The sequence below is a fragment of the Semicossyphus pulcher genome, unplaced genomic scaffold (genome assembly GCF_022749685.1).
Source record: "Semicossyphus pulcher isolate SPU_LCO1_2020_fin unplaced genomic scaffold, fSemPul1.0.p SCAF_19, whole genome shotgun sequence".
In the NCBI taxonomy this organism is placed as follows: domain Eukaryota; kingdom Metazoa; phylum Chordata; class Actinopteri; order Labriformes; family Labridae; genus Semicossyphus; species Semicossyphus pulcher.
Window position 1 is genome coordinate 18,469,878 of NW_027211692.1, and position 27,481 is coordinate 18,497,358.

Below are 27,481 nucleotides of genomic sequence, written 5' to 3' on the forward strand. Positions count from 1 at the left end.
TGTGTGTGTGTGTGTGTGTGTGTGTGTATGTGGGGGCATGTGTGAGTGGTCTGGAAAAGAAATGATTGCATAAACGGATTGGCAATTGTGTTGAGAAATCACCACAGCCTGGCCTCCTCCATGGCAGCAGGTCACACTGATATTCAAAGAAGAAAGGCTGCTGGCATTAGTGAAGGCTTTGACCATGAAGGCTACGACTTAGAGCAATGAAATAAGAGTTAAATGGGAGGAAACAATGTCATTTTGGAGGATTTGTACATTTCAATAGCTCCAATAGCTTTAATTTCACACTGGTAGCTTTAATCCATGCGGTTGGATTTAACTAAAACCTCATTTTATTTCATAAAGTTTAAGCCTACTTACAGCTATTAAACCACAGAAAATTGAGACTATGCCAAGATTTGTTTGATACTCCACAAAGGAGGGAGCAGAACTCAATTCCCACTCTTCAGGTTTGTGGAAGTACTTGGATTGTACGATTGTGTATAACTAGTGATACCCTTTAAAAAAACCCAACTCAGTTCCAAGCAAAAGTCCTACACTGAAAGTGTGACCAAGAAGTAAAAGTAAAAGTAGTCATAATGCTCAGTGGCTGCTGTCAGAGAGTGATCTGTTTATATAGCTTACATAATATCGTAGGATTAATATTATAGATTTAGATCTACAGAATAGTTTATTTTAACTACTCTCTCAATCCGAAGCAATACATTATTTGCTGATCATACGTTTTGTATGTTTAATAAAGTAACTACTTGCTAAAAATAGATGGATAGATTATAAAGATGTACTGAAATAAAAAGTAAAATATGTCTCTTTGAATGAAGTATATATAGCATAAAATGGAAGTATGTCACTATGTAAGTGTACACGAGATAATTAAACGTAGCTATTCTTTCATCCCTACACAATTCATTTACTTTTCTTTTTCTCCATCCCTCCGTTCCCCCTCTCTCATTTTCTATTTATCCATCGCAGTATCTCTTTAACCCTCCATCCCTCCTGCACAGAGAACTGTCAAGTAAGCTTAAGATATACCTAAAAGGAAACACTGACTGGTTGATTTTGCCAATGAAACAAAATGTCTCGATTTAAATTCCTCAATACTCTGTTTTATTTTGAAAATTTAAACAGGAAGTCTTTCATATTGACACCATGTCGCTCCTGACGCGGGACGCCCCCACTGTTGCTCCCCGGTCTCCAGTGTGGATTTACATACCCTGATTTCCGTGGGACTGGGAAGTTAAAGAGGAGGGTAGCGAGACTTCCAGGAACTGAGGAAACAGCCGCAAACAACGTAATTTAACAAATGTACAACTTTTAGCCCCGTCGTCGGTTGTCTCGCGACTCCTTACCACCGCCGGAATACCGTTTACTCCACTTTATCCGCTCTCAGCGGGTTCTCCCTGGATTATTTACTAGTCTGGAGGAGGGCTGCGGGGTTTTCGGGGGAAGTCTGGAAGCAGCTCGAGTTGAAACCCGGTTTGAAGGGCTGTGGCCATGGCCGGGGGTGGTGGTGGTGGGGTTTCTCCGTTGGGGCCCGCGCCGCCGATGTGGTATCACCGGGACCTGAGTCGAGCAGCGGCCGAAGAGCTGCTGGCTAGAGCCGGGAGAGACGGCAGCTTCCTGGTGCGGGACAGCGAGAGTGTCAACGGGGCTTACGCTTTGTGTGTACTGTAAGTAACTTTATCGCAGAAAAGACACGCTTGAATGAACTCTTTACTCGTGTGTGCAACCTAGACAAGCTATTAACAACCAGAAGTTATGGTTTGGGCAACCTTTTACTTTAAATTGTATTTTAAAAGTGTATTAGTTAGGGTTAAAAGCTGGCAAGTGCCTCTTGGGAATATTTGTTAATAGCCTGAAAGTAATTTCTTTGTTTGTTGTTACTCTCTCTCTTAAAACGTATAACTATATAAACTTTCCCCTCAGCAGCAAACTGGCATCATTTGCTATTATATGAGTTGACATTGTATATGAAGCCTGCGTTACACAAGGTTTCAGCCAAACACATTTGTTTACTCTCTCCTGGAAGTCAGTGAGTGGCAGAAAGAGAGAGACTGTCTGTCTGCCCAGCAGTGAAACTCCAGCATGGCACACTACTTTAGGGCTGTCCCTGTCTGTCTTGTGTCTGATGTGGTTGCCTGCAGCGCCGTTTTTACAGGGCACTGGAGCTGGATGGTGGTGGAGGTAAATATAAGCATCTATGGGCTGGTGAGGCCTTGCTGATGTTTTAATTGAAGGCTCATGTAAGATGTGCGCAGCAGGGAAGCAGCTGGCTTTGTTGAGGAGTTACAAATAGTAACTATTCACACACAATCTATCGGAATAATGATGATAATCTGTATGTCAGGGCAGTGTTGACATTCATTTACACTAGGGGCATTATGCCACCAACTTCCTCAATGTTCACCAATCAACATAAACAAAGTCAGGCACTACATGCCTAACTGATAAAAAGAATATGTACCCATACTCCTGCCAATCAGATGATTAAGCTGCCACCAGTATTAGATACACTTGACAGTGACTCAGGCAAGTCAAATGAACCATGGAAAACAGATGCTGAATTCATAAACAACTAAAATACATTGTGTGCCTTCCTCTATGTACATCCATAAAAAGTTAAACAGATGCAACGACGAATGATTGTGCATGTGTAGTAAATAAAAGGCCAATGCCATGCTTGTGACACAGTTCCCCAAACATTGACTCGATCAACATTACATCCCCTGTCTGATATTTACCCCATGCCGAGTTCACTGTGTGTGTGTGTGTGTGTGTGTGTGTGTACTTGATGACACTTTTTATAGAATACATTTATTATCAGTCTGACCTCACCATGCAGAAGTCCTTTAACTCTGCCAGTACTTTACTCGACTTGCCATACTAAAACCCAGAAAAAATAGGCCTGCATCCCATTTTGGCAGCTTTGCTGAATGCACCAGTATTTCAGTAGGTCACTCAATGCCAACAACATTCCTCACATCCATGCATCATCCGTTTCCGGATTTATTCCTGCCTCCACCTCTCCCTTCCTCTCCTCTTTCACCTTTCATGGACTTTATTTAACCTCAGAGAGTTTGCTTCACGATACTGTAATATAGATATGGGCAGGCTTCAGCCAAACTGTGCTTTAGAATTAAAGTTGTTGCTTTTTTACAAAGATGTTTAGTCTCAAAATTAAATAAATTAACATGGTCACGTTTACTGTTTAATGTCCCACTTTAACAAATTACCAATACCACTAGCTGTTATTATTCTGAATTAGCTGGATTTTTATTTATCTTTTTGGCGGTCATAGAGCAGGATAATGACACTTGTGTGGACTGTAAGTGCTATATCGTTTGTCTTATTACTCATTTCCTTTAGTAACGAGGAAAGACATGAGGATTTATTGTTGATATTCAAGCTTGAGAATTATGCAATACTAAAAGGCAGCGGTAACATTTACAGAAGTTGATATAAATGCAGCTTTGATAGCTAAACTTCAGTGATTTTAGACATGTATGTATGTAAGGCAGTTGTTCATGACACAGTTGTTTTCATTCAATACTCATCAACCCAGGCTGAAGTCAATAATCATTAGGATGTTAACTCCATCTGGTAACATTAAGAGAAAAAGACCTGCCAGTGAGGTGTCAGTGGGAATGTTATTGATAACCAGAGGGCACATATGGGGAATTCCTCTTGTCATTAAACCCTCTTGACATTTTCCTCTTTTCATGTGTAACCTTGTACTACAACAGAATTTACTTAACTATGAGATATTAATAAATTTGAGACTTTATACAACTAGGTATAGGCTTTGTAAATGAGCTGTTGGGATAAGTGCCTTTGTCCCTTAGAAATAAACATTAAAATATTATCTGAAAATATAGGCAAACCTTTGAAAACAAGTTGACTACCTGATATTCATCCAACTGGAATTGGTGGTAATAGGTAAAACCATAACCATTTTCTTCAGCTGACTAAATACCCAGTCACAGGTCATGCAGACCACTGCTGTTAGCTCACTATAACAGTAACAAGCTGTCTGTCTTCATGAATTATGTCTTTGAGAACAGGTTCTCCCAGTATTTCACAACAGCCCCTGAAGCTGCAGAGGAAAAGATGACATGGTCAAGCATTGTAATCTCTGTCTCGTGCACTTAGATATTACTGGCTAAATAATGCATTTCCAGGAAGTACAATCTGAATCACCAGAAGCATGAAAATGTTCCAGACAGTGTCAAACTGGTTTTTAGTCATGGTACTAGATACTCGAGATTCAGGAGGATGCGTTTACTGAGGCTTATGAATGTTAAAGGAAACAAATTGTGCATTTGAAAATTAATTAATTGAGCGAAAATAATGATCTTAATTACAAAGTTTCACACACATTTCTGCAATTATATGAAACATTTTGTCAATTGTATGTTTTCTAATTTGGAATGACAGCACATGAGGTGTTTTATACTGGATCACTTGTAGTCAGACTGTCTTTGCCCAGAGGACTACAAGATGGCACAGTGGATGCTCGGGTCATAATTGGGTCAGTGTGGTAATTTAACGAAAAACAGGCTTAATTTCCCTGCATAAATCAGGTGACCTCTTTTACGTCCCTGCACACAAACCTCACACATTCAGATTTTTTTCAACTTGAACCCGTCTACTAGACTGGGATTTTTGTTGAGCTGGCCCTTGTGACTTCTATAAAGCAACATTTGCACTTCCTTTTTGTGTTTCGGACGCGTTTCCACTCTGTTGTTGTCTGAGAATAGGCTGGTGTGAAAAGTGTTTGTTTGTGTTGGTGACTCTAAAGAAGCTGCCCGGGACTGACTCTAGGTCAGGGTCGGCTTGTCTCTTAGGCCTTTCACTTCCTCTTTAAGAACTTTTCAGTATGCAGACTTTAAGGTCTGTGTGTCTGCATGTGAGCTTTAAGTTGCTCACACGTTTTTTAGGAAGTGGCCACTTGGACAGGCTTACCATTTTGGATTGCGAAGGTTTACAGTTAAAGGTGATTGAATTCTGTGTTTAGTATCTGCGTGCTATAGGTCCTATATACAATAGGACATACATTCTCCGTCATTTATGTCCTGCTTCAGTTGCCGCACTTTTAGATTCCAACGGGACAGATGCCAACCATCAGGTGACGCCACATGTTTGTTAAGCTTATATTGTATGCGTTACTTGGACAGCTTCAGAGATATTGTCTTCTGTTTTTCCTCTCAGGAAGGTGTTCTTTAGTATCAGTGGAGCACGTCGAAACATGTCAGGGGTTCAGGCATGACCCTGTGTGTTTGAAACCTAGAAAACATTCCTCACCAGGAAGGAAACGAGAGGTGAAATATCAATACACTTGCGTTCTGTAAGGTAACAATGCAAACTGAGACAGAGAGAAGTAAGCACATATTACTTGAATAAGCATGAAGAACACAGACCAATGAAACAGGCAGATAGAGGATGCAATATATAGCCTTGTAGTATTTTATCACAATATATTGAAATGTAATGTTTCCATTTGAGTGTGTTTAAATGCACACTGGTTACTGAGCGTGTGGGGACAACACCGAGCTGCTGCATTTGGAGGCAGCGGAGACTGAAAGAAAGAGGAGGTGGCACTAAGACAGGACAGAGGGAGTCAGTGATGCAGCCATTTCCCTCAGCACACTATTGTTGACAACACACACACTCACATACTGTATGCTTTGGGTCTATGTCCATCCCATAATAAACCTCTCCCTCCTTCCCCGTCTCCCTCCCCCTGCTATAACTTTGCTGCTTCTGAAACAATAGTATTTACTCCACAGGCCTGCGGAGAATCTCCCCAGCTGCCAACAGGAAGACAAAAACACACAGAGGCACAGACGCACACACATTAATGCACAGTGCCATTGGACCTACAATGCATTGTGTTTATAATGTGATGGGACTCAATGTAGATAGGAGGCCGGACAGACAAAAGCAACTGTTCATCTCGCTGACTTGTGTTTACTGCCAAACCTCGAGAGGAGCAAATATTTATCAAGTTAATGCTGTTAGTGAGACCAACTGCTGTGGACATGATTTATGGAGCTATTAATAGCATCAATCTAATAAATGTGCAGCATTTAAATCAATATGACATGACAACTTCTGCTCTCAGTGCGCTGGTGGTTTAATCCGTTATCATTTAACAGTGATGCTACAGGTTCAAATCTGCGTCAAGGAGATCTGTGTTGCATGTTTTCAGATAATGTTAAAAAAAAAACACACATAAAAAGAAAGTTAATGTCTTGTTATCAGAATGAGTACAGCAGGAATTAGAAGTAGCTACGCTGTCAAAACATAACTGCCTCTATTTCCTCTTACCAAGGAAATACTCCAAAGGTTAAAACAGTCATAACACATTTACAATACATTATAAGTAATCTACAGATACACTGGCGATAGTTAGTTATAATCAGACTTTGGTACAACCTTGTGGCATGTCAAACTCCCTATTTAGTATTAAATAGATTGTCTAATGTCCATTTTTTGCGGTACTAGTGAGATTCAAAACTTGGTTGATCATCCGACACCTCAAGCAGCTTCAAACCAATGTTGAGCCCTACTTTGATGCCTTGTGTTTCAAACAACAAATGCAGGTTCAGTGCGTATCACTGTGTCTGTCTGAGAGTGTAATGAGTAACATCATCCTTTTTAAAGTCAAATTAAATGTGACACTTCTGCTCAAAAACTGGTATTTCTTCTTATTTATTATGTTTATTCCAACAGAATTAAGTTGTGTTTTTTTTTGGGAGGGACAGAAATAATCCTCTCTTAGTTTGCTTTAGAACACACTTTTATATTTCAGTCCAGTCCATGTTTTAGTTCCTGTGGGACACTGACCTGGAAAGACCGGAAAAACAGCTGAGCTGGACAGGGCAGGATGAACACCCGGCATGGATCTCCCCCTCCCTTAGTTTAAACATGCACACATGCTGTAAAGAGGCACAGTCAGAGCTAAAGTAAAAGCAGTACTTCAATGTTTTTGCATTTCCTTACATCCTCACACCCACGTATCTCAACAGATGCGCAACCATGACACACACACAGACATACAGTGTATAGTACACATAAACAGAAATGGACCACAACATTTGCTTTGCAAATTGAACATTTTGCGTCCGGTCCACTGAACAGAAGGGCAGACATGAAAATCATTAAACTCCAGCATGTGGCTGCAGGCGTGTAGTGACGGCTGTGCCATCACAATGTCAGAGCATTGATCTGCAGTTGGTTGTGGGCAAAATACGCTTGTGGTTCAATCAGAGATGAAATTTTGTTCACAGTTTTTGACTGAAGGAAGCTGGGAGACATTCAAGGAAGGACTAGATTATATGTCTCATTGTTGCTTTATTTAAATGTATAAAATATGTAATTAATACCTTAATGCCGCTCTGTTCTGCTCTACTGTATCATACTACTGTAAGGATAAAGCCCGCTCACAACTGTGACAGACAGCAACAGGTTGAAGCTACAGGGTGTAAACCCCCCTCACTCTCATGAATGCATACACACACCCCTATCCAGTGAGGTCAAGTTCAAGAGTGTGTGTGAATGTCTGACTTTTTGTTGAGCTAAACAATAGTCTAAAAGTCTCTTCTTCTTTCCTCTTACCTCCCTCATTTGCTCCAAATATCTGAGTGACTCCTTTTTTTATGTCACGTTTGTCTTTCTGTATGTCTGCTCTCACCTCATACCACTGTTTCTTTCTGTCTCTGCAGGTTTCAGAAGCATGTCCACACATACAGAATCCTCCCAGATGAAGAAGGATTTCTGGCTGTACAGGTAACAGAGAAGACCCTCACGCCCTCACCCACACACACTCGGAGTCGCACACACACACGGCTAAAGGTTAAGTGCGTGCAGCAAAAACTGTATTTGCTTCAGTAGCAGCTGGCAGGCAGGGATGCTTTTGTTGGCGCTGAGCTCTCTCACTCACTCAAACACACACACATACAATCATACAGCAGCCTCTTTGTGCGTCATGCCCAACAGCTGTGAAGTCCCCACCACGAACAACCACACACACACACACACACACATACATGAAATGGTGCTTCAGACCGTCCGTGTGGCCTCATCGCAGACATCTGTGTCCCTGCTGTGTGATTTTTAGGCTCTTAGCTCTAACATTGAAGAGAGTCTAATTTAGCTTCCTGGAGTGGAACATCTTTGGAAGCAGCCTTTACCAAAACATCTCTTCCTGGTGTGAATTATATTTAGACTACTGGGTCACATTTGCTTACCCAACCTTAAATTTAGAACAATAGGGGGGCCACTAGAGATTTCAGGAACAAGACGACTTGCTGCCAAGATGTTTGAATATAATTGTTATGTTCACTGTGGAAAAAAAAAACCTCTTCCTCTGTCTCTTCCCTCCTCTTCCTCTCCGTCAGACATCTCAGGGCGTGCAGCCTAAGCGGTTTAAGACGTTACCAGAGTTGGTGTCGTTGTACCTGCAGCCCAGCCAGGGTCTGGTCACCACCCTGCTGTTCCCTGTGGACAGAGAGGAAACAGCTGTGAGCGATGACAGGGACTATTCAGGTATCTATAGAGCCCAAACTTTCACTTTTGATTATCCTGCAATTGTGTCATGTTGACTTTACTTTTCTGTGATTGGTAGATGGGGAGGATGAGAAGCCACCCCTCCCCCCTCGCTCCGCCTCCACCTCCACTCCCCCTGGACCAGATACACCCACTGAAAGGTACAGAGTCCACAAGAGGACTCATTCTCTTGTGTCCCCGTTAAAATATGATTTATAAGCGCTGAGAATCAAGTCACAATCTACCTGCTGGGCTTCTTAACCCACTCACACACACAAGCGTACAACCATAACACACACACGCACACGCACACACGCACACACACACAGAGGAAGGATGTTGCTTCACTGGCATGTCAGCGCTGTTTGTAGAGATAACAAGCAAAGCTATTATTGATAATGTTCAAAAACGAATACTCTCACTTTCACAGTTTCTGACTTATGACAAGCACACACACACACACACACACACACACACACACACACACACACATGCAGCATACTGTTAACAGAGTGACATATTAATATAAAAACAGAAAAAATTAATGTTTCACACTTGTATGTTAATTAGTGAGCACACACACTTATTAATAATTTCCTCTCCTTGCTTGCCCACCTCCATCTACATACAGAAACAGAAAGTCACATCCTGTTACCGTGTTAGTTTCAGATGATAATGATGGTGGGGGCTGTGGTGTGTTGGTGTTTATATGTGAGTGTATATTAATGAAAAAGTCACTGCCTTTGCTCCAACTATTTTGATGGGGATTTGTTGGCTGTGTTCAAGGTTCTGAAATTTTCGCAGGCAAAAGTTTCTTTCATTTTTACAAGATGTAACTAATCAACTAAATGTAAAATTCTCCCCAAAACATAAAAGTAGTCAGAAGAATTAGTGCATTGACCTTTGTCACAGTATTATCTGAATCAACATCCTCCTTCTAGTCACAGGGGTCCTTGTTTATCAGATTGCTATGGAACGATGCAGTTATGGAAATCAAGTCGTGACACTTCCTGTACACGCTTCTTAAAATTCTCAGAAACTACTGATATGAATGCAAAAACACGTCAAAGATCAGCCATAGCAAATGAAGATATATTTTTCTTTTACACTTTACACAGAGCAATTAGCTGTTTTGCAGACTTGTGGAGGTTGGTTTATTTAGCTCGCTATGAAGTCTGTCAGAAAAAACAAATAAAGCTAGCATTTGAATTATCTGTCAGCAGTGTTTCTATAAGCAAAGAGCTAACTAGCTTGTTGAGGTAAAGGTGGTTGGGAAGGGTGTAGGGGGCCGGAGGCATCCTGCTGGCTGGGTTAAAGGGCCAGTTCGCCGATTTTCAACCTCAGTCCTATCATGCTATTATGGGGAGCTAATGCCATTATGGGAGAGAAAAAAAAACAATTTCCCTCTGTGCCTTTGGAGGACGCTATCCGCCTCTGCCAGGCTACGTAAATCGCGCCATCTGGCAGAGGCCAGGGAGCTTGCTACACTACACTTCCTCAAACGCCTGCCTCCGATATAATCTCTGCTTCCGTGAGGTGCCTTGAATTGCTACCTGCTCTCCTGTTTTCCCTCCCAGACCTTCCAAATTTATAAATAAGTCATGTCTCGTTCAAAATCACCAGGTTTGAAATATAGACTGAAGTCCCCAAGTTTTTTCCACCGGTACATTCTTTTCGTATTTCCGATTCTGTACCACTCTGAGCTTCTCTCGCTGGGCTTCCTTTCAGAGGGAGGGGCGCAAGGCACGCTGGGTGTTGTAGAATGGGCGAAACCACGAGCTGTTTGTACAACTTTCTCCACAGCTATTGTGCCAATTGTAAATATTATTGCTTCTATCGATTACAGAGAACACCAGCTTTGACTGACGGTGGCTTTTTCCGGGGGCGAATTGCTCCTTTAAGCAAGTTTTTTTTGACTGTCTGTGTCTGTGGGTGGCAGGGCAGTCATAAGTCAGCCCCTGTTTTGGAGGAAGTGGGGGTTACTAAAAATCCTGACTGCACAGATGCGGTGCTAACAGATTTACACTCCACTATGAAGTCCATAATAGTCTTTTTCTGGTCCAAGGGATATTATTTTTGTGCAATTTTGAAACTGAAATATCAGCTGAAACTTTAAACACTTGTGTGACTTGGGTAATATAATAGCATAAAATGTATAGTCTATAGCAGGTCGACAACAAAAAGACAGAACGGACAAAAAATACAGCAAGACATCACTCGAAAGCTTTAGGTAGGACTTAAAGATTGCAGCTTTATTGCAGTGCAATAACACTGACAATGCAGGTCATGTCTGAATATAATGTCACACATCAAATCCCAATGTCATTGTTATTTTTAGCTAAAAAAGGTAGTCGTGTGGTAGTGCACGTAGTGAAGGAGGTTGAAGATACTCATTGGACTTTATTTGATTTTGTTTCAGTTCTCCAGCAGCTAACGGCCTGAGCACCATCTCCCACGAGTACCTGAAGGGCAGCTATGCTCTGGACCTTGAAGCAGTCAAACAGGGAGCCTGCTCCCTACCTCACCTCAACAAGACACTAGTGGCCTCCTGCAAACGCCTTAATGGGTAAGAAGGACACAGAAGAACTATCAATGGAAGGAGCAACAGTCTAAACACCAGCCTGCTTCCTCCACACACCTTTTGTTTTGGTCACTTGGCACATGTTGCACATTCAAACATTGTGATAAGTCAGAGAAAATATACTTAAATAAAAAACAAGCTTCAAAATCAACTTTTATTCATATTGCAGCTCTGCATGCACTCATTAATATAGTAGATCACTTTTTCTTTAAAGATAGACTTTAATGAAGAGGAAGACATGAGAAGGATGTTTAAGGTTTGAGACAACTAGCTCGCTCTCTATTTCCTCATTCAGGGAGGTGGACAAGGTTCTGTCAGGCCTCGAGATCCTGTCTAAAGTGTTTGATCAGCAGAGTGCGTTCATGGTCTCCAAGATGATCCAGCAGGTACGCATCTTTGCACCATTTATGTGTGGAAGCAAACAAATGTCTTCTGTCCTCCTTGACATGTCTAACAACTTAACTGTGCTGGTTTTTAAGCCCTTCTATGCATGTCTGCTGTACAGTACATTATGTATGTATGTATAGTAAGTATGTACTATATGTACTGTATGTTGACACAACACCACCAGTCTGTGTGCATTACCCGGTGGTGAGGCAGCAGTTATGAGCAGCTGTTTGAAACCTCAATTATGAATTTCCTGCAGAATAGAGATAAAAGTTCAAACCACTTCCAGTTAATTCTCTCTTCTCTTTTCACGTCATTATAAAATGTGACATCTCATCACATCTCGTACTGATCACGGGAACATTACCACACACAGATGATGAAATATGTGACATAATGTCCTTAAAGCTGCAGTTGGTGAGATAGAGAAGAGAGCCGACTTTGCTTCAAAATTTGAAAGATTACAACCTCCAGGTCCCTCCCCCTCTCTCAGCGGCGCTCAGTCCTGCCTCCAAAGCCCTCCCCGCAGAGGAGGCTGTCATGCGCGCAGGCTAGTAACCACAGCAACTGAAGGAGCCAGATATACAATATGTAAAAACTTGAAATGACAACAACCGCAGCCGTTGTATTACACCAACACTGTCAAAGCAGATACACATCAAACCAGCGGCAAAACCACCAGCACTTAGTGCCATCTAAGCAGTAACACATTGATGTTGGCACACAGAACTATCAGGAGAAAGTCTGAAACGGTCACACTGCCTGGACACTTCACAGAGATATTTTCAGCCACACTGCCATGAAACAACGCTGAACAGTAGCCACATTGAGAACAAGCTAACGTTAGCCCGACTGCAGCACCAGCGTAACACAATGTCACAGTAACCGCAGACATCTTAGCAATGTGACACAAATACAGCAGAAATGAAGCTGGGGTAATTACATGTCGAGCAGAACTGTCTAACTCAGGATCGCTTTTTAATCCTTTCAGGTGCTGTAGCTCTCTCCACCTCGGAAATGCTGCTCCAATGTTTACGCTTGCTTGCTTTTTGTCTCGGTCCAACTCTTACTTTTTAGCTTGCTTTTCCTCATTAGTCTTCCTCAGTTTAACAGTTCTGTAGTGTAAGCCACAGTTGGCAATGGAGGGATGGGCAGTTTTTTCATACCCGGTGGTTGTTTTTTATTTGCCTTTGTGGACACAAACCGGCTGACGCTGCGCACAATGAAGAAATTGAGCTTGACCGTGTGAGCATGCGCAGAGAAGTGGTGCTGCGCAGCGTGTGATTGACAGCAGCCTGAGAGACTGCTCGGCTCTGATTGGTTGATGTGTTTCGGGAGCGTTGGATTCTTACAAATGCCATCAGGAGCAGTAGGAGGAGCCAGAGGAACATGATTTTTACAGATTATCTCTCTCATGTACTACTGCATGTTTAAAGTGACAGTTTGAGCAAATATGACAAAAAGTTAGTTTTAATTATGTTACCTACTACAGCTTTAAGTAACAAGTCAAAACTTCTCTTTAATCTTAATAAAGCGCCTCGTGTACAGAGCAGCCAATCAGATCAAGTAACAGAGATTCCACAACAAGTTCATAAAAACAGGAAGAGAGACTTAGTTTAATTTGTTCCATCTGTTATTGGATTTAACACATAGTGTAACCTATACACACATACATGCACCATGCATACCAACACACTAATGTGTGTCATGAGGAACAGCCTTCCTTTTTCTCCAGGGTCTTCTTAGGACAGACTGACTCAGCCACACTAGAGTTGTATATATACTGTATATAGCTCTTTACGTAATGTATCACAAGGAAACACTCGTCTTTTATGCATGTGAGGTCTTATTTCTTCCTCCAATAGTTGTTTGTTAACACTGGTTAATACGTGATGGGATGTATGAGTCCAGCAGGGATCTGTTCTTTTAAGTGGTTTTAATCATTTCGATTTAAAACATATTAATGTGGCAGACAGGAGGCATTCTGCTTTTGAGAAATACCTCATTAATAACTGTCGCCATCAGCACAGTAGTCACTTCAGTTGTCAAGCAAACACAACATGTGCTTCTATGTTTGAATAAAACCTGATTTATGTATACATTGGCGGCTTGTTATGCTGCACTTTGTGTGTGCAGTGCAATCTTACATGCTGCACCTCTTTTCTTTTTTCATTTGTGTCCTAATGCAATGTGTAATTCAATTAAACGCAATCTTAAAAGCTGTTGTTGCATCCCTTTTAAACAGACCTATGTCATTCCCTTGAATGGGTTCTCACAGTGTTTTTTTCCTCCATCAGTCGGTGAATCAGGGTGGAGACCAGGAGCTGGAAAACCTTGTGACCAAGCTGGCAATTCTCAAAGACCTACTGTCCTCAATAGAGAAAAAGGTACCTAATAAATTATACTCAGTCATGTGTCGGCATGCACCCTCACACATGATCACTTCTGCTCCCACACACACAAACGCAGACAGCTGCTGGTCGGGGGTGGTTAGTTTAGATAACCCTCGCAGTATGATGGATCATCTGTCAAGAGGCCCTGCTCGCTGCTTGTGCAGCCCAGCATGATGACTCCAGGCTGGTGTGTGTGTGTTTGTGTGTGTTACAAAGTGAAGGAGAGCCCCTTTTCTTTTTGACACACGACTCAATAGAGAGCAACGGAGGGATTTAGCAACATATTTGGACAGAGCAGCCGTTTGTCCAGGTTTGACATACAGCCCTTAAAAAGTGTTTTCATAATAAAGCTATAACTGCAAAAAGCACAGAAAACCAGAAAATGAAACTCTTTGCTATTATCCCTACTTTGCATATAGAGTCTGCCATGTTTAAGGTCACACCATTTCAACTTGAACTTTATATGTAAGGAGGGGCTTCGGTGGCCTGGGAAGGAAATTACCTCAGTGCAATCAAGCTTCATGTCTTGGCTCGTGTGATGTCATGGCTCCACCTTCTCTGCTCCTGTTAGGTCACATCCAGGAAATGGGAAACTGTTTCCTTTCAAACACCAACACAGACAATCCATTTTATCTGCTTGTGTCTCTGTTTCTTTCCTTTTGTGTGTGATCTTTCACATTTTTATTGTTTTCTCCCTCTTTTCCTTTTTGTCACCTCAGGCTCTGAAAGCTCTACAGGACATGAGTTTGTCCTCTCCATGCTCCCCTCCTCCTTTCTCCATGCGTCACAGCAAAGCCATCCCCGTGCAGGCCTTTGAGGTATGTGTTAAATCGTCACACGCGCACACACACAAACATACACAAGCACACAATGATTAAATGCTGTAGGTTGATGGTCAGTATGAAGGAAGTGATGATGGCATCATCTGATCCTAGCTTTTGGTCTTTTCAGGAAGTGCAAGTATTTCTTTAATCGTGGGAAGGGTGAGGTGAAAAAAATCTGCATTTGCGTAATATTAAAGACCAGCTTAGTCAGCAAAATACATTAAATTACTTAAAAATCCTCCCAAGGCATCTCCTCCTTCTCCCTCGTTAAAAATTCCTGAATCTGCATAGTCCCCACCAATGACTTTATATATAACTGAACGACACATCTCCATCTGCTCTCATTGTATGGAATTGATGCCAAAATAGCCTCGAGATAGGTGCTGCCATTTTGCAATGGTGACATCATTTGGAGCCAGAGTCTGCACAGTAGAGATTGGCGGGTGTCACCAACATAGCTAATTCCGCTAACCAAAGCACACACTTAAATTACCAAAAAAAATCAGAATCCGGCAAGTTTAAAAGCAGAACAGCTTCTTGTGTTGGTCTGAAGCAGACGTTCACAGGTATAGAAACTTCAATGACTGTAGTGATTGTTTTAGTTCCGTTTACTCTCGCTGTTTGTCCTCTACTCTGCTAATCCGGAACAGATCGGTTACAGGAGCCGTATTTGTTAACAGAGCTGTCAATCATCCTTTTGACAGGATCAAATAACTAATTAAAAATGAACTTGCTGGAAAAATTAACACTTGGAATTATATCAGCATGATAAGAACTAACTATAATGACAGAAACCATGTCTGAGAATCATTTATTTGGTGTGTATTTTGATTTTATAGTTTGACTCATGTCCCACCTGTTAACATGGAGGAGGCGGGCTTTATTACCTATAATGCAGCCACTCAGCAGGGGGAGCTCAAAATGTTTTGGCTTCACTTTCAGGGAGCTGTAATGTCATCCATCTTTTTATACAGTTTATGGTCCCCACCCACTATGTACATTTCCAACTGCCCCCTCCATCACGAAAACAAAACACGTCTCTGCCATCGTTTAGTGGCAACTTGTCGAAACCTAGCTAGCTAACGTTAACGTTAGTAGTCAGCAGTGAGTTTGCAAAAATCACGATGACGGTTACAGCCTGCCCCCCCCCCCCTTGCCGAAGTGGTTGCCATAGGTTACACATAATGATGCATAGCGTCACCCCGTCCATTAACAGGATTGGCTCCTTAGGTTTGTGACGTCTCTGTGTATGACCGATGTGTATTGGTTGGCCAATATCACAGATTTATCTGTATTTTAATATATGTTTTATAATATGTGCTGATATGATTTTTTTTTAATACACAACTCAACTACACTCTGTAGTTTGTCCAGCACAGTGCATTCCCCTCCATAGTTTAAAATACTGTCTTTTCATCACTTTTTTTTTCAGATTCAGACCAAAGGGCAATTCAGTTTTTAGATTCTGCAGAGTCCGCAGCACATGTTGCAGAGCTTCACAGCTGAGCTGACAGTGATCCACGCTAGAATTAATTGACAATATGTAATAATGTTTGATATTCTATAATACATTTTATTTTTAAAGAAAGAACCCTTCAGAGTAACTTTCCATAATCATATTGTTGCAGAATTGGTGCACAATTTAGTTAGATAGGTTTTATTCTATAGATTTATTCTATCCCAAAAATTCACTCTATCAGCCGGCATGTTTGTAATCATTGAATTTTCTCAAAAACCCCATATCGGTTGGGCTTTACTTTCATGTTTTTAACGACAGGAATACAGAGATAGAGGATATTCTTAATCATATTGATTGTAGTTAACTTTCAGGGAGAGGTGGATTTGCTTCAGAGAAGACAGACTGAACCTGAATTACATAACGAGCAGGTGGTGAATTTAAATAATCCTCCGCACACCCTTCATGTGAGACCAAATGAATGCTTGTTATTCACTTCCTGTTACAGCATCAGTGGCTTTTTGTAGTGTATTTGTTGATCATCTGATTCAGAGTGAAAGTATTGAGTAAGAAAAGAGGCGAAGAAAAGGCTGAGAGGAAAGAAGAAATGAACTATTTCATTTATTAGCTGTCAGCACACAGCATGCTGCGGGGTGGTTCAACAGCTTCCTGTTACACAGTAACATAAAGGATGTTACGATTAGGAGACAGTTTTCCGATGTGGTACCTGATTCATCCACTGGCACACACAAACAGACCCCACCGTGTTTATGCATGGTATGACTTAAAATCAGAACGCATCTCTTCCTTCCTGTTTATATTTTCATACACAAAAGGTCCACTTTCTCACATGACTGGAAAATTTGACAGTTTTGTGACAAACGGCGTCTCCAGTAGAGAGCATCAGGACATTGTACTTGCTGGTTTTTGCTTTCATATTTCTAATCTTGTTGACTTCATGTAACTGACTGTTAGTGACTCAGGAGCTTGTGTTCTGTTAAGGGAGGGAGTGCTGATGAGTCCACTTCTTTAACTTTGGAGACCCCTTGTGGAGTGAGGATTTCAGTAGAGCGCCCTGTAGTCACATTCACTTTTATAAATGCACTACAAGCAGCCCCAGTTTCTCTAAGTGTGTGTCCTTCTCCCCTGATTCTCTGCAGGTGAAGCTGGATGTTTACCTGGCCGAGCTGACAAAGATCGGAAAGAGTCAGAAGTACACTCTGTCTGTGGACGTGGAGGGAGGACGACTGGTTGTGATGAAGAAGGTGAAGGACAGCCAAGAGGACTGGACCACCTTCACACATGACAAAAGTGAGAACTTAGTCAAAAATCAACATTAAATAATCCCTGTGTTTTCTGAACGGTGAGATGAATGATCAGCGTTTCCCACAGGAAACTGTTGAGCAGAATTCTGTAACAGGGATTGAGAAACCAAGACAGTGACGCGTCGTTTGCAGATGACGCCCTAGACAAAAGCCAAATTCATTAGTTATATGGCAGTTTTTTAGGTGTAATCCTGCCTCTACTCTTTTACCTGTTATTAAAAAATTTTTTTATCCCACCTTGAAAACTGTTTTCAGAGCAGTGGAATAAATGTATTTCAGGATAAAGCCCTATAGCTGGTATCTGCCTGAGATGCATTTGTGGTAAAGACATACAAAAGTACGTGATGATTTATAAGCAACTTTGAAAACCTTGTCCTTTTTGTCTCTCACGTTTTTTCCCATGCCTTTTCATTGTTCTCCTTCCTTAACTTCAACCGTCTTCAACCCTTGCAATCTACTCCTTGACCTTGCTTTTCCCTCTCCTGCCTCTCTCCCACTCCTTATCTCTGACCCTCTGTCTCCTGTCTCTGTCTATTTTGTCTGTCTCAGTCCGTCAGCTGATCAAGTCTCAGCGGGTGCAGAATAAACTGGGCATTGTTTTTGAGAAGGAGAAGGACAAGAGCCAGAGGAAAGACTTCATCTTTGCTAGTGCCAAGGTCTACGCACGCACACGCACGCACGCACACACACAAACACAGCATATATTTTTGAATCTAAGATCACACAGTCTTCAACAGTAACTCAACTGACAAACGTAACAGAGGTTGCACACATTCATATTCAAGCTGACCAGGAAATACTCTCAAATTTCCCCTTTTATTTGTTTATTCATAATCAGATGAAAGACACTAGCAGGGTCAGGATTTGTAACACACACCAATACACAAATCTCTCTTCAGTTTCTCGTGAAACTCTTCCTGCCATGTGATTTTTGACTCTGGGTTGCTGTTTCTCCGTAGAATTTTGACTGAAAAGAGTTGTCTGCGCACAATGCTGTTTAATATAAACATAAAAACAGACTTATTGTTAATCATTTCTTCAGTAGCAGCTTCCACTCACTCATGTTTGTGTGTGTATCTGTGTGTTTCAGAAGCGGGAGGCATTTTGCCAGCTGCTGCAGCTGATGAAGAACAAACATTCCAACCAGGACGAGCCAGACATGATCTCCATCTTCATAGGCACCTGGAACATGGGTAAGACACACACACACTTGCGTTATCTAACACATACTGACTTATCATAGCTTTCCATATGTTGCATTGAGAAGTAACACAAATGCATGTCGTCTGTAGGCTCAGTGCCTTCTCCTAAGTCTGTGGCCTCGTGGGTGTTGTGTCGCGGCCTCGGGAAGACCCTAGACGAGATGACGGTCACCATCCCTCATGACCTGTACGTGTTTGGAAGCCAAGAAAACTCTGTGTGCGATCGGGAGTGGGTGGAGTCGCTCCGTGCCATGTTGAAAGAACAGACAGAACTGGATTATAAACCGGTGAGCAAAGCAAAGCAAAGCAAAACAAATGTTATGTTAAATGTCACATTCTTTTTTTGTGTTTTTTGTGCATGCGCATACCTTGAGTTGAAGTTGAGGCAAATATGAGGAAACAGAGCTGTTATTTTTGTGCAGTGTGAGCTTGAACATGTTTTCTTATTGTTTGTTGTTCTTGTTGGTTGTAGATCGCAGTGCAAACTCTGTGGAACATAAAAATTGCTGTGTTGGTGAAGCCTGAACATGAGAACCGGATCAGCCATGTGGGGATGTCCAGTGTCAAGACGGGCATTGCCAACACGCTCGGTAACATCAGAATTCAGTCTTTATTCCTCAATCCTCAAAAAAGATTAACTTCACAATTACACACTGATGTTTGGTGTTAACAAAAGGGCAATCTACTAAAATCGACCTTGTTGTTGTTGAAAATACTGCAAGTCATTTGTATATTACGAGGGATGCAAGACTTATGTACTGCAAATAGGATACCACTTGATATTTTCACATGTGGGTACATAAATGTATCAGCACATGTTGTCATATCAATATGATAAGTGTAATTAGAAACAATAAAAATGATTGGTCATTTATTTGGTATTGGTTTTTAGTTTGTTTTTCTGTTTTGATCGTCTCCTAGGTAACAAAGGAGCGGTGGGTGTGTCCTTCATGTTCAACGGGACGTCCTTTGGCTTTGTGAATTGTCACCTGACATCAGGGAATGAGAAGATTGCCCGGTACACACCACACTCCTACACACATAACAGTAGAGCTGTTTGATTTCAGTCTCATATTTTATTTTTTAACCCTTTAATTCCAGTATCACCTTGAGACACCTGTTTTAGAAATCATCTCCTACACAAACAGTCATTACTCTTTTACGACCCTCTGTCTCTCACAGGAGAAACCAGAACTACTTAGATATCCTCCGCCTGCTGTCGTTAGGAGACAAACAGCTGAGCTCCTTCGACATCTCACTGCGCTTCACACACCTCTTCTGGCTGGGAGACCTCAACTACAGGCTGGATATGGACATACAGGTAGAGCTCATTACACACACTTAAGAGACATGTTGAAATGCAGAAATGCAAGGTTTGGCTGACAGCTTGTTTCTCTGTTGTGTCTGCGTGCAGGAGATTTTAAACTACATTAACAGGAAGGAGTTTGATCCCCTGTTGAAGGTGGACCAGCTCAACCTGGAGCGGGAGAAGAACAAAGTCTTTTTACGCTTCGGTTAGTAGAAAAAGAAAGACGCATGTTGGAAATTATAAATTGCTTTGAGCTTCTACTCTTTGACCTGCTACAAGGTCTAACGAGTGAATGTGTGTCTACTTGTTTGCAGCGGAGGAGGAGATCTCATTCCCACCCACCTACCGTTATGAACGTGGCTCAAGGGATACATACGTTTGGCAGAAGCAAAAGGCCACAGGGGTATGTGTTTACTCGAGCCTTCTCTGACAACTTTTTCTTCCTCTTCTTGTGAGCTTTTCTGATAATTCTGTGTCTTCTTCTTGTGTTTCTGTCTCAGATGAGGACTAATGTTCCGTCCTGGTGTGACAGGATCCTGTGGAAGTCATACCCAGAAACACACATTGTCTGCAACTCCTATGGTGAGACAAATCAAGTGACCAACAATTGTTTCAATGGAGATTCCTTTTTTTTCATACAGCAATTATTACAATTGATCAACAAGGAGACTTAAAGCGACAGTAGTAGTACATTATTTCATAAGAATTAGGTTAAAATACATTTTGATCATTGCATTTCCCTAACAATATTAAATTGATATTATGTTGATTGCTGATCTGTGACTGTGAGCGCCCGCCCCTTTGTATTTAGTTTGTTAAAAAATCAATCCTGTCTGAATCAAACAACCAATCAGGGTTAGCTTTCCACGTAAGTAACCAATCACAGCGACTCTGTACAAACTAGTGTCAACTGGCTTCCACGTGAGTTGTGTCAGCAGCGCGCACGCAGAGGTTGTGTCACTCAGGAGCTATGGCAACTTACCGTAAATTTCCTGTACCTCCTTTGCCGACAACGGCATATACTGCTAAAGAAGCAAAAAGAAGGAGAACCTTGGAGGAGAAAAAAGCCACAAAGAGAGCCCTAAATAAAAAGTGGGATCAGACGAGTGTAAGGGGATGAAGAGTGAAGCGATGCAGAGGTTGCCTTCTTCCTTCTTGACAGGTAATAGTAGCTCTTACGGTAACAGCTAATGGTAGCACTAAGCTCCAACACCTAGAGGTAAAAAGGTGGTCCACACCAAGAATCATAACAGTGATGATAACTTTAGTAGTAGTTTTGGAATAAACAGCATCTCTGCTCCCTCTCCTTGCCTCGGCGCACAACGGCTGCGTGGCACACACCAGTTGCAAAATGCGCATGCATGTTTGGGAATGTTTTTCACATTGTAATGTTCATGTTGCTTACTGCCACTTTAAATATTGGCTTTTTTGTTTGTCAGGCTGTACAGACGATATCGTGACCAGTGATCATTCCCCCGTGTTTGCTACCTTCGAGGTTGGAGTGACTTCCCAGTTTGTCTCCAAGAAAGGTACGAGTGGATTAACTTAAATCCTTTAGTAAATACTTTTCTTTGTTTTCTTGTCCCTCTCCTTCCAGCTCAAACCAGACAGTTTGTGATAAACTCCAGTAGTCTGGTCGGTGACTCACAGCTGAACACAGACCAGAAATAGGCATTGAGTTGAGCTGAACAGAGGAAAAACAAACAGCAGCCTGTTGCTCATTCTCCATCGTCATTCATACTTTGCTCTGTATTTGTGTGTTTCGTCTTCACTCTTTCTTTCACTGAGCAAAATGTCACGCTTACAAGTGAATTACTATTCTCCTCCACCTACTTACATTTTTCTCTCTTATTTTCCATCCCTTTCTTCCTCCAACCCCCCATCCCTCCTGGCGTCCTGTTTCTGTGCAGGTCTGCCAAAGTCTTCCGAGCAGGCCTACATTGAGTTTGAGAGCATCGAGGCCATAGTGAAGACTGCGAGCAGAACCAAGTTCTTCATTGAATTCTACTCCACGTGTCTAGAAGGTGAGACAAACATCCACCAAAATCCTCCAGAAGCTCCAGCACAGACAGGGTGGATGTAATAAAATTGTATCTGTTTCTTTTTTTGTACCTTTCTCCCTCCCTCCCTATCTCAGGCAGTCAGTATACCTTTAAGCTAGAATCCATGTTTGACCTGTGCTGCATCCCCACCGCCTGTTCACCACATACTTTTGAATGATATGCACTAGAAAAATCTCCCTCCTCTTCCTCCCTCCTTCCCACCTCCTTTCCTTTGTCTCCTCTCCCACCCACCCTGCCCTGCATCTCTCTCTCTCTCCCTCCCTCTCTCATCTGTAGAGTTTAAGAAGAGTTACGAAAACGACAGTCAGAGCAGCGACAACGTCAACTTCCTGCGCGTGGGCTGGTCCAACAAGCAGCTAACGACACTCAAACCTCTTCTATCAGAGATCGAATACCTGCAGGACCAACATCTGCTGCTCACTGTGAAATCGCTGGATGGATACGAGTCCTACGGTATAAAGAGAGTTTCTGTTTGTGGTTTGGACACACTGTTCTTAGATGATGACATGCGGACCTTTGTTTTATTACCCCTGATAGGAGAGTGTGTGTTGGCGCTGAAGTCTATGATTGGCAGCACAGCACAGCAGTTCCACACCTACCTGTCCCACCGTGGCGAGGAAACAGGAAACATCAGGGGGTCCATGAGGGTCAGAGTGCCCTCTGAGAGGATGGGAACCAGGGAGAGACTCTATGGTAATGTAACAGAATATCGATGTAGGACAATATTGCTTAAAGGGAAATCCAACTAAGATGAAATATCTTTCATAAGGGAATGTTTGCTTATGTTTGGCTGGACAGGATATTTCTTCTGTGAGTCATTTTTTACAAGTGTTTCACTTGTTTTAAGAGTTTATTTCTATTACTTATATTTATTTGAACTTAAATTAGCAATAGATGTAAAATTTCTGCACATTTTCTTACATAGTAAGCAAATAGTTCCTAAAAAATTTTTTTGCGTCAAGAAAAATTTACTTGTTTATAGTGTAATTGCACTTGTCATGAGATATACTGTATAACCTAAAAAAATAAAGCCTTACTTGAAAATGATGATACTAGCTTTTGCTAAAATTTTTTTTTTAGCTTTTTACCTTTAGTCAACAGGATAGCTGTAGAGAGACAGGAAATGTGGGGAAGAGAGAGTAAGGGATGACATGCACAAAATGATCGGCAGACCGGGAGTCAAGCCTGCGATCAGTGCGTCGAGGGCTGTAGACGGGGCGTCTGCTCTACCAACTGAGCTAAATCAGCGCCCCAGCTTTTGCTATTTTTAATCGAATTTTCCTACATGAGAAAATTTAAAATGTTAAATTTTCAAATGTCTGAAACACCTTAAACAGTTTGTAGTTTGGAAGCATTAGCTTTAAAATATCTGTGGGTTCTTTGACACCAGATACTTTTAGTTTGTAGTTTAGTTAACAAGTGCTTTTTTTGTCCTCTTCATGGATAGTTGTGCTTATTTAAGTGATATTTTCAGTTTTTCTTGTGTTTGCCACTAATTTAAAAGTCTTAACGATTCTATTGTTGTATTTCAGAGTGGATCAGTGTGGACAAGGACGAGACAGGAGGACCTAAAGGGAAATCCACTTTGGTATCCAGAGTGGGGCATGAATATGTCAAGTCAGTCCACTCTACTCATTCAATACTGCAATTTATTTAGTTTTCAGTAAAATGCAAAAAGCTTTAATCCTGTATGCTGATGCGCTCCATATTTACCTTGATTGAGTGATATTACACCAGAGATGTTTACACAGCTATAATGTGTTCTGGATACAGGCCATCTGTGGTTCGTAAACAGCTTGGTGAACTCGGAAAGGTCAGCGAGGAGGGAGAAAGGAACAGCAAGGAGGAAACTGCTGCAAGGTACAGGAGATTTAAACACACCAGAGTTCACCAAAATAAAAAATGCATTAGACATTCTTGATGTGGAAATATGAACAGAGCATTTGAACACATCAAAAAGTAAAACCCCTGTAGGCCATCAAACACCTGTTCTGTTTCTTTGTCAAGGCCTAAACAGGAAGCACCAGACGGTGATCCATCCATCTGCAAGAACAGCTACAATAATCCCGCCTACTACATCCTGGAGGGCGTCCCTAACCAGTCAGCAGCGGCTCTTTCACCTGAGCTTCTCCCATCTCCTACCTCTGTGAACCCTCAGGGGGCTAAACCCCCTCCTCCCTCTGCTGTAGCTCGAACCAAGCCTCCCTTTGTGGCCTCAGGGCCCTTGCACACGCGCCGGCCCATGACGGGGCACCCAGTGCGTGCTATAAGTGAGGAAGGCTCCTCAGAGGACGATGGAGGCACCGCTGCAGCAGGAGCACAGGGGGTTGGTGTCGGAACAACGGTCGGGAGCACACTGAATCGACCCCCTCCGGACTTCCCCCCTCCTCCTCTCCCTAAGGGAGCACTGGAGATGGTTGTAGAGGCCCCCTTCCCCAAGCCTCGCCCTATTTACCCAGACCTAGCTGAGGTCAGGATCCCAGCAGCCAGTCCTGCCGCACCGTTAGCTCTTGGAGATGGTTTTAGACGAGGAGGAGGAGGGGGAGGAGTTGGTGGAGGGGCGTTAGACGACCAGTCGTGTTCTGTTCTTCAGATGGCAAAGACACTGAGTGAGACGGAGTTTCCCGGGCAGCCTCCACGCGCTCCATCTGCACCACCGCCTCTCAGAGGGCAGCCGATGGGCTTAGGTCTGGAAGCCTGCCGCACATTTCCACCGAGAAATCCCATCCCAGAGAGTATCGCAGAGGACATGCCTGAAGAGGTGGGCACTTCACTTACATTTACATTCATTATTACCAATAAACTATTGATTATTGATGCTCTGGCAGTGACAGGGGGTGAAGCTTGAGTGTTATGGTATGTTTCTGTAGAAGGTTTCAGTTGATCCTGTGTTTCATTTCCCCTATGCAGGCACTTTGGGGCAGCAGCAGCTCATCTTTGTCGGTAGGGGAGTCTTCAGTGGGGGAGTGGCTGCAGAGACTGGGACTGGAGAGGTATGAGCAGGGTCTGCTACACAACGGCTGGGACGACCTGGAGTTCCTCAGGTACATACACTCAGACAGTTTTTCTTGATTATACTCTTCTGATCTGTAGGTTTTGTTTGAAACTGTCACTTCTGTTTCAGCTTTTCTCATATCTCTTGATGTTTTTTCAGTGACATAACAGAGGAGGACCTGGAGGAGGCAGGAGTGCACGACCTCGCCCACAAGCGAATCCTGCTGGAGAGCCTCAGGCAGCAGCAACAGCAGCAACAGAAATAAACTCTTTCAAACTGGTCTATGACTGGTCCAAACCAGTCCTGGTTCCACACCAGGTCACAAGAGGCCAAAATCCCAGCTGAACTTGAACTGAACTGAGCTGAGCTGGACCGTGCCATTTGATGCCAGACTGTGCCTTCTAAAAAGAGAATTTGCACTCCATTTGTACTTTCAAAAAACACTTGTTGAACCACCATCCTTTTTTTTCACATGTACTGTATGTGTGTTGTCGTTGTCGTGCAGGTTGCCTTATTTAATGATAATCATTTCAAACATCACTACATAACCCTCAGCTCTAAACCTAGTGAGAGGATGCGGGATGAGATCGTGTTAATTTACGACTCACGTGTGGAGCAACTGATGCCTTAATTTCGCGTTTGTGTTGACCATCAGACCATCACATTAGAGCGTGTTCTCTTCTCATTGTCCTTGTTCAAGACCCCTCAGAGGGATGTTTGTAAGAGTCCAGAGGCTTGTGAACACACTACCTGTGTTTTGCAGTTCAGAGTCTGCTAATCGTGCTTCAGGTTTAACCCAACAAATGGTAACAATTGGGTAACTTTGCTTTATGAGAGCACTTAAGTGATGTCAGCTCACAGCTCGGGGCGGAGTCGCACTTGTTTCTGTGATGGATGCAGACAGGAAGTGGTGACAGGAGAGGAGCTTAAGTCTCGTTTCTAAAATATTTGTACTTTTGTGATGACATTTAGGCCGCTATTGTTTGTTGGCATTTATGTCTCAGTGTCTCTGCATGTATTTATAGTTTTATGTTTTAATGATAAAGGGAATATGGAGCAAACCAACCAAACCAGTCCAGCTCAAACTGCTCATATAACACACACGCATATAAAAACTCATATTTCATTCATTCAACGACTGTGTTAGACCTCAGCTGCCCCTGGTATGTTTTGTACACAGTCAGCACAGTCAGTTTTTGGTTGGGAAAATCAAGTAGCAACAAAATTAACATGCAGTAATAAATGCTGCACCTTAGTGTAATTTCACTCTGAGGTTTCTCATGCCCACACTTTATTTGTCCATTGTCATTAATTTTCGGTTAACAGGAGAAGACAAATCTAATTGTAGTATTATAAGATCCACTTTTCATGGGTCACATTTCATGTTAAAGTGTGTGAGTGGAGCAGTGTTCAGGGAATTGGTTAACATAGCCAAAAAGATTCATTAATGCTCACTCTGCTCAAGCCTTTGTATCGTCATCGTCTTGGAGAAACAAAACATTATGTTCCTGTAATATAGTCTAGAAATGTTTCTTATTTTGCTGTTTGTTGCTTGTTTTTGTTACATCACTAGAAACATGACCTGGTGTGATAAGATGTCACCTCTCATAACCAATTTAAAACAGTCAAGTCAGGTTTCTGCAGGACACAGGTGATGTAAGGGCTCTTGTTGTTCCCCGGTTAAACCAGCAGGAGGTGCTGCTACTCCGTAAACCTCGACCGTAGATGCTCAGTGGAACTTTTAGGAGACACAATCAAGTCATGTTCAGTGACGCGAGTTATACTCAATGGTTTGTTGATATGTTGTTAAGAAATCTGAGAGTTAGCTTGCCTGTTAGTGGTCAGACTGCCTTTATTTGTTCTTAATTCAAATCCTGCCTTCTCCTCTGCCTGTGAGACTAGAAACTAAGCCTGTTAGCCACATTACTGATGTTTTAAGAGAAGCTGACATCAAAACTTTAAATGAATGTGTTGCATTATCTGGACTAAATATGATGAAATTATTTTAACTGTTTCATTCATGTCTGAAAAAGATTCCCCGCTCTTTCATCCTGATTATGTTGCTGCCAGTTACTTGCCTTTTGTGTTACGTGTCGTACAATGTGTCTCATCTTTTAACAGCCATAATGAGGAGGATGTGAATCTACTTTTCAGACGTGTCAAACCTAATTTCTAAGCCTTTTTGGCCTTTTCAGTGTTCTCGTTATGTGTGTGTGAGTGTGTGTTTGTGATTGTATTTGAGTGCATGGGTGAAAAAACAGACGTGTTGTTTTCTCTGACACACTCCGTTTTATGTCGTCCCTTCATGTAGTCTCTCTTCTGTTGGTCATGTTAAGTTAATGTAAGTCGTTTGCCCATGTAATATTTTTTTTTTCAATTAAAATTTAACATCTTTC

At 42.1% G+C, this 27,481-nt stretch overlaps 1 protein-coding gene across 1 annotated transcript; it reads left to right on the forward strand.

Moving 5' to 3' along the window:
• The first annotated feature begins 1,240 nt into the window (after positions 1-1,240).
• Positions 1,241-27,481, forward strand: inppl1a (inositol polyphosphate phosphatase-like 1a). Its single transcript, XM_069668513.1, has 27 exons — positions 1,241-1,673; positions 7,728-7,791; positions 8,403-8,550; positions 8,630-8,711; positions 10,970-11,116; positions 11,427-11,517; positions 13,816-13,905; positions 14,631-14,729; positions 17,352-17,502; positions 18,066-18,172; positions 18,607-18,709; positions 18,809-19,005; positions 19,191-19,308; positions 19,640-19,736; positions 19,901-20,039; positions 20,133-20,232; positions 20,342-20,430; positions 20,528-20,609; positions 21,467-21,556; positions 21,938-22,051; positions 22,367-22,543; positions 22,628-22,783; positions 23,623-23,707; positions 23,864-23,950; positions 24,098-24,851; positions 25,001-25,134; positions 25,245-27,481. The coding sequence occupies exons 1-27, from the start codon at positions 1,498-1,500 to the stop codon at positions 25,348-25,350; spliced, it is 3,783 nt and encodes a 1,260-aa protein (XP_069524614.1). The 5' UTR covers positions 1,241-1,497; the 3' UTR covers positions 25,351-27,481.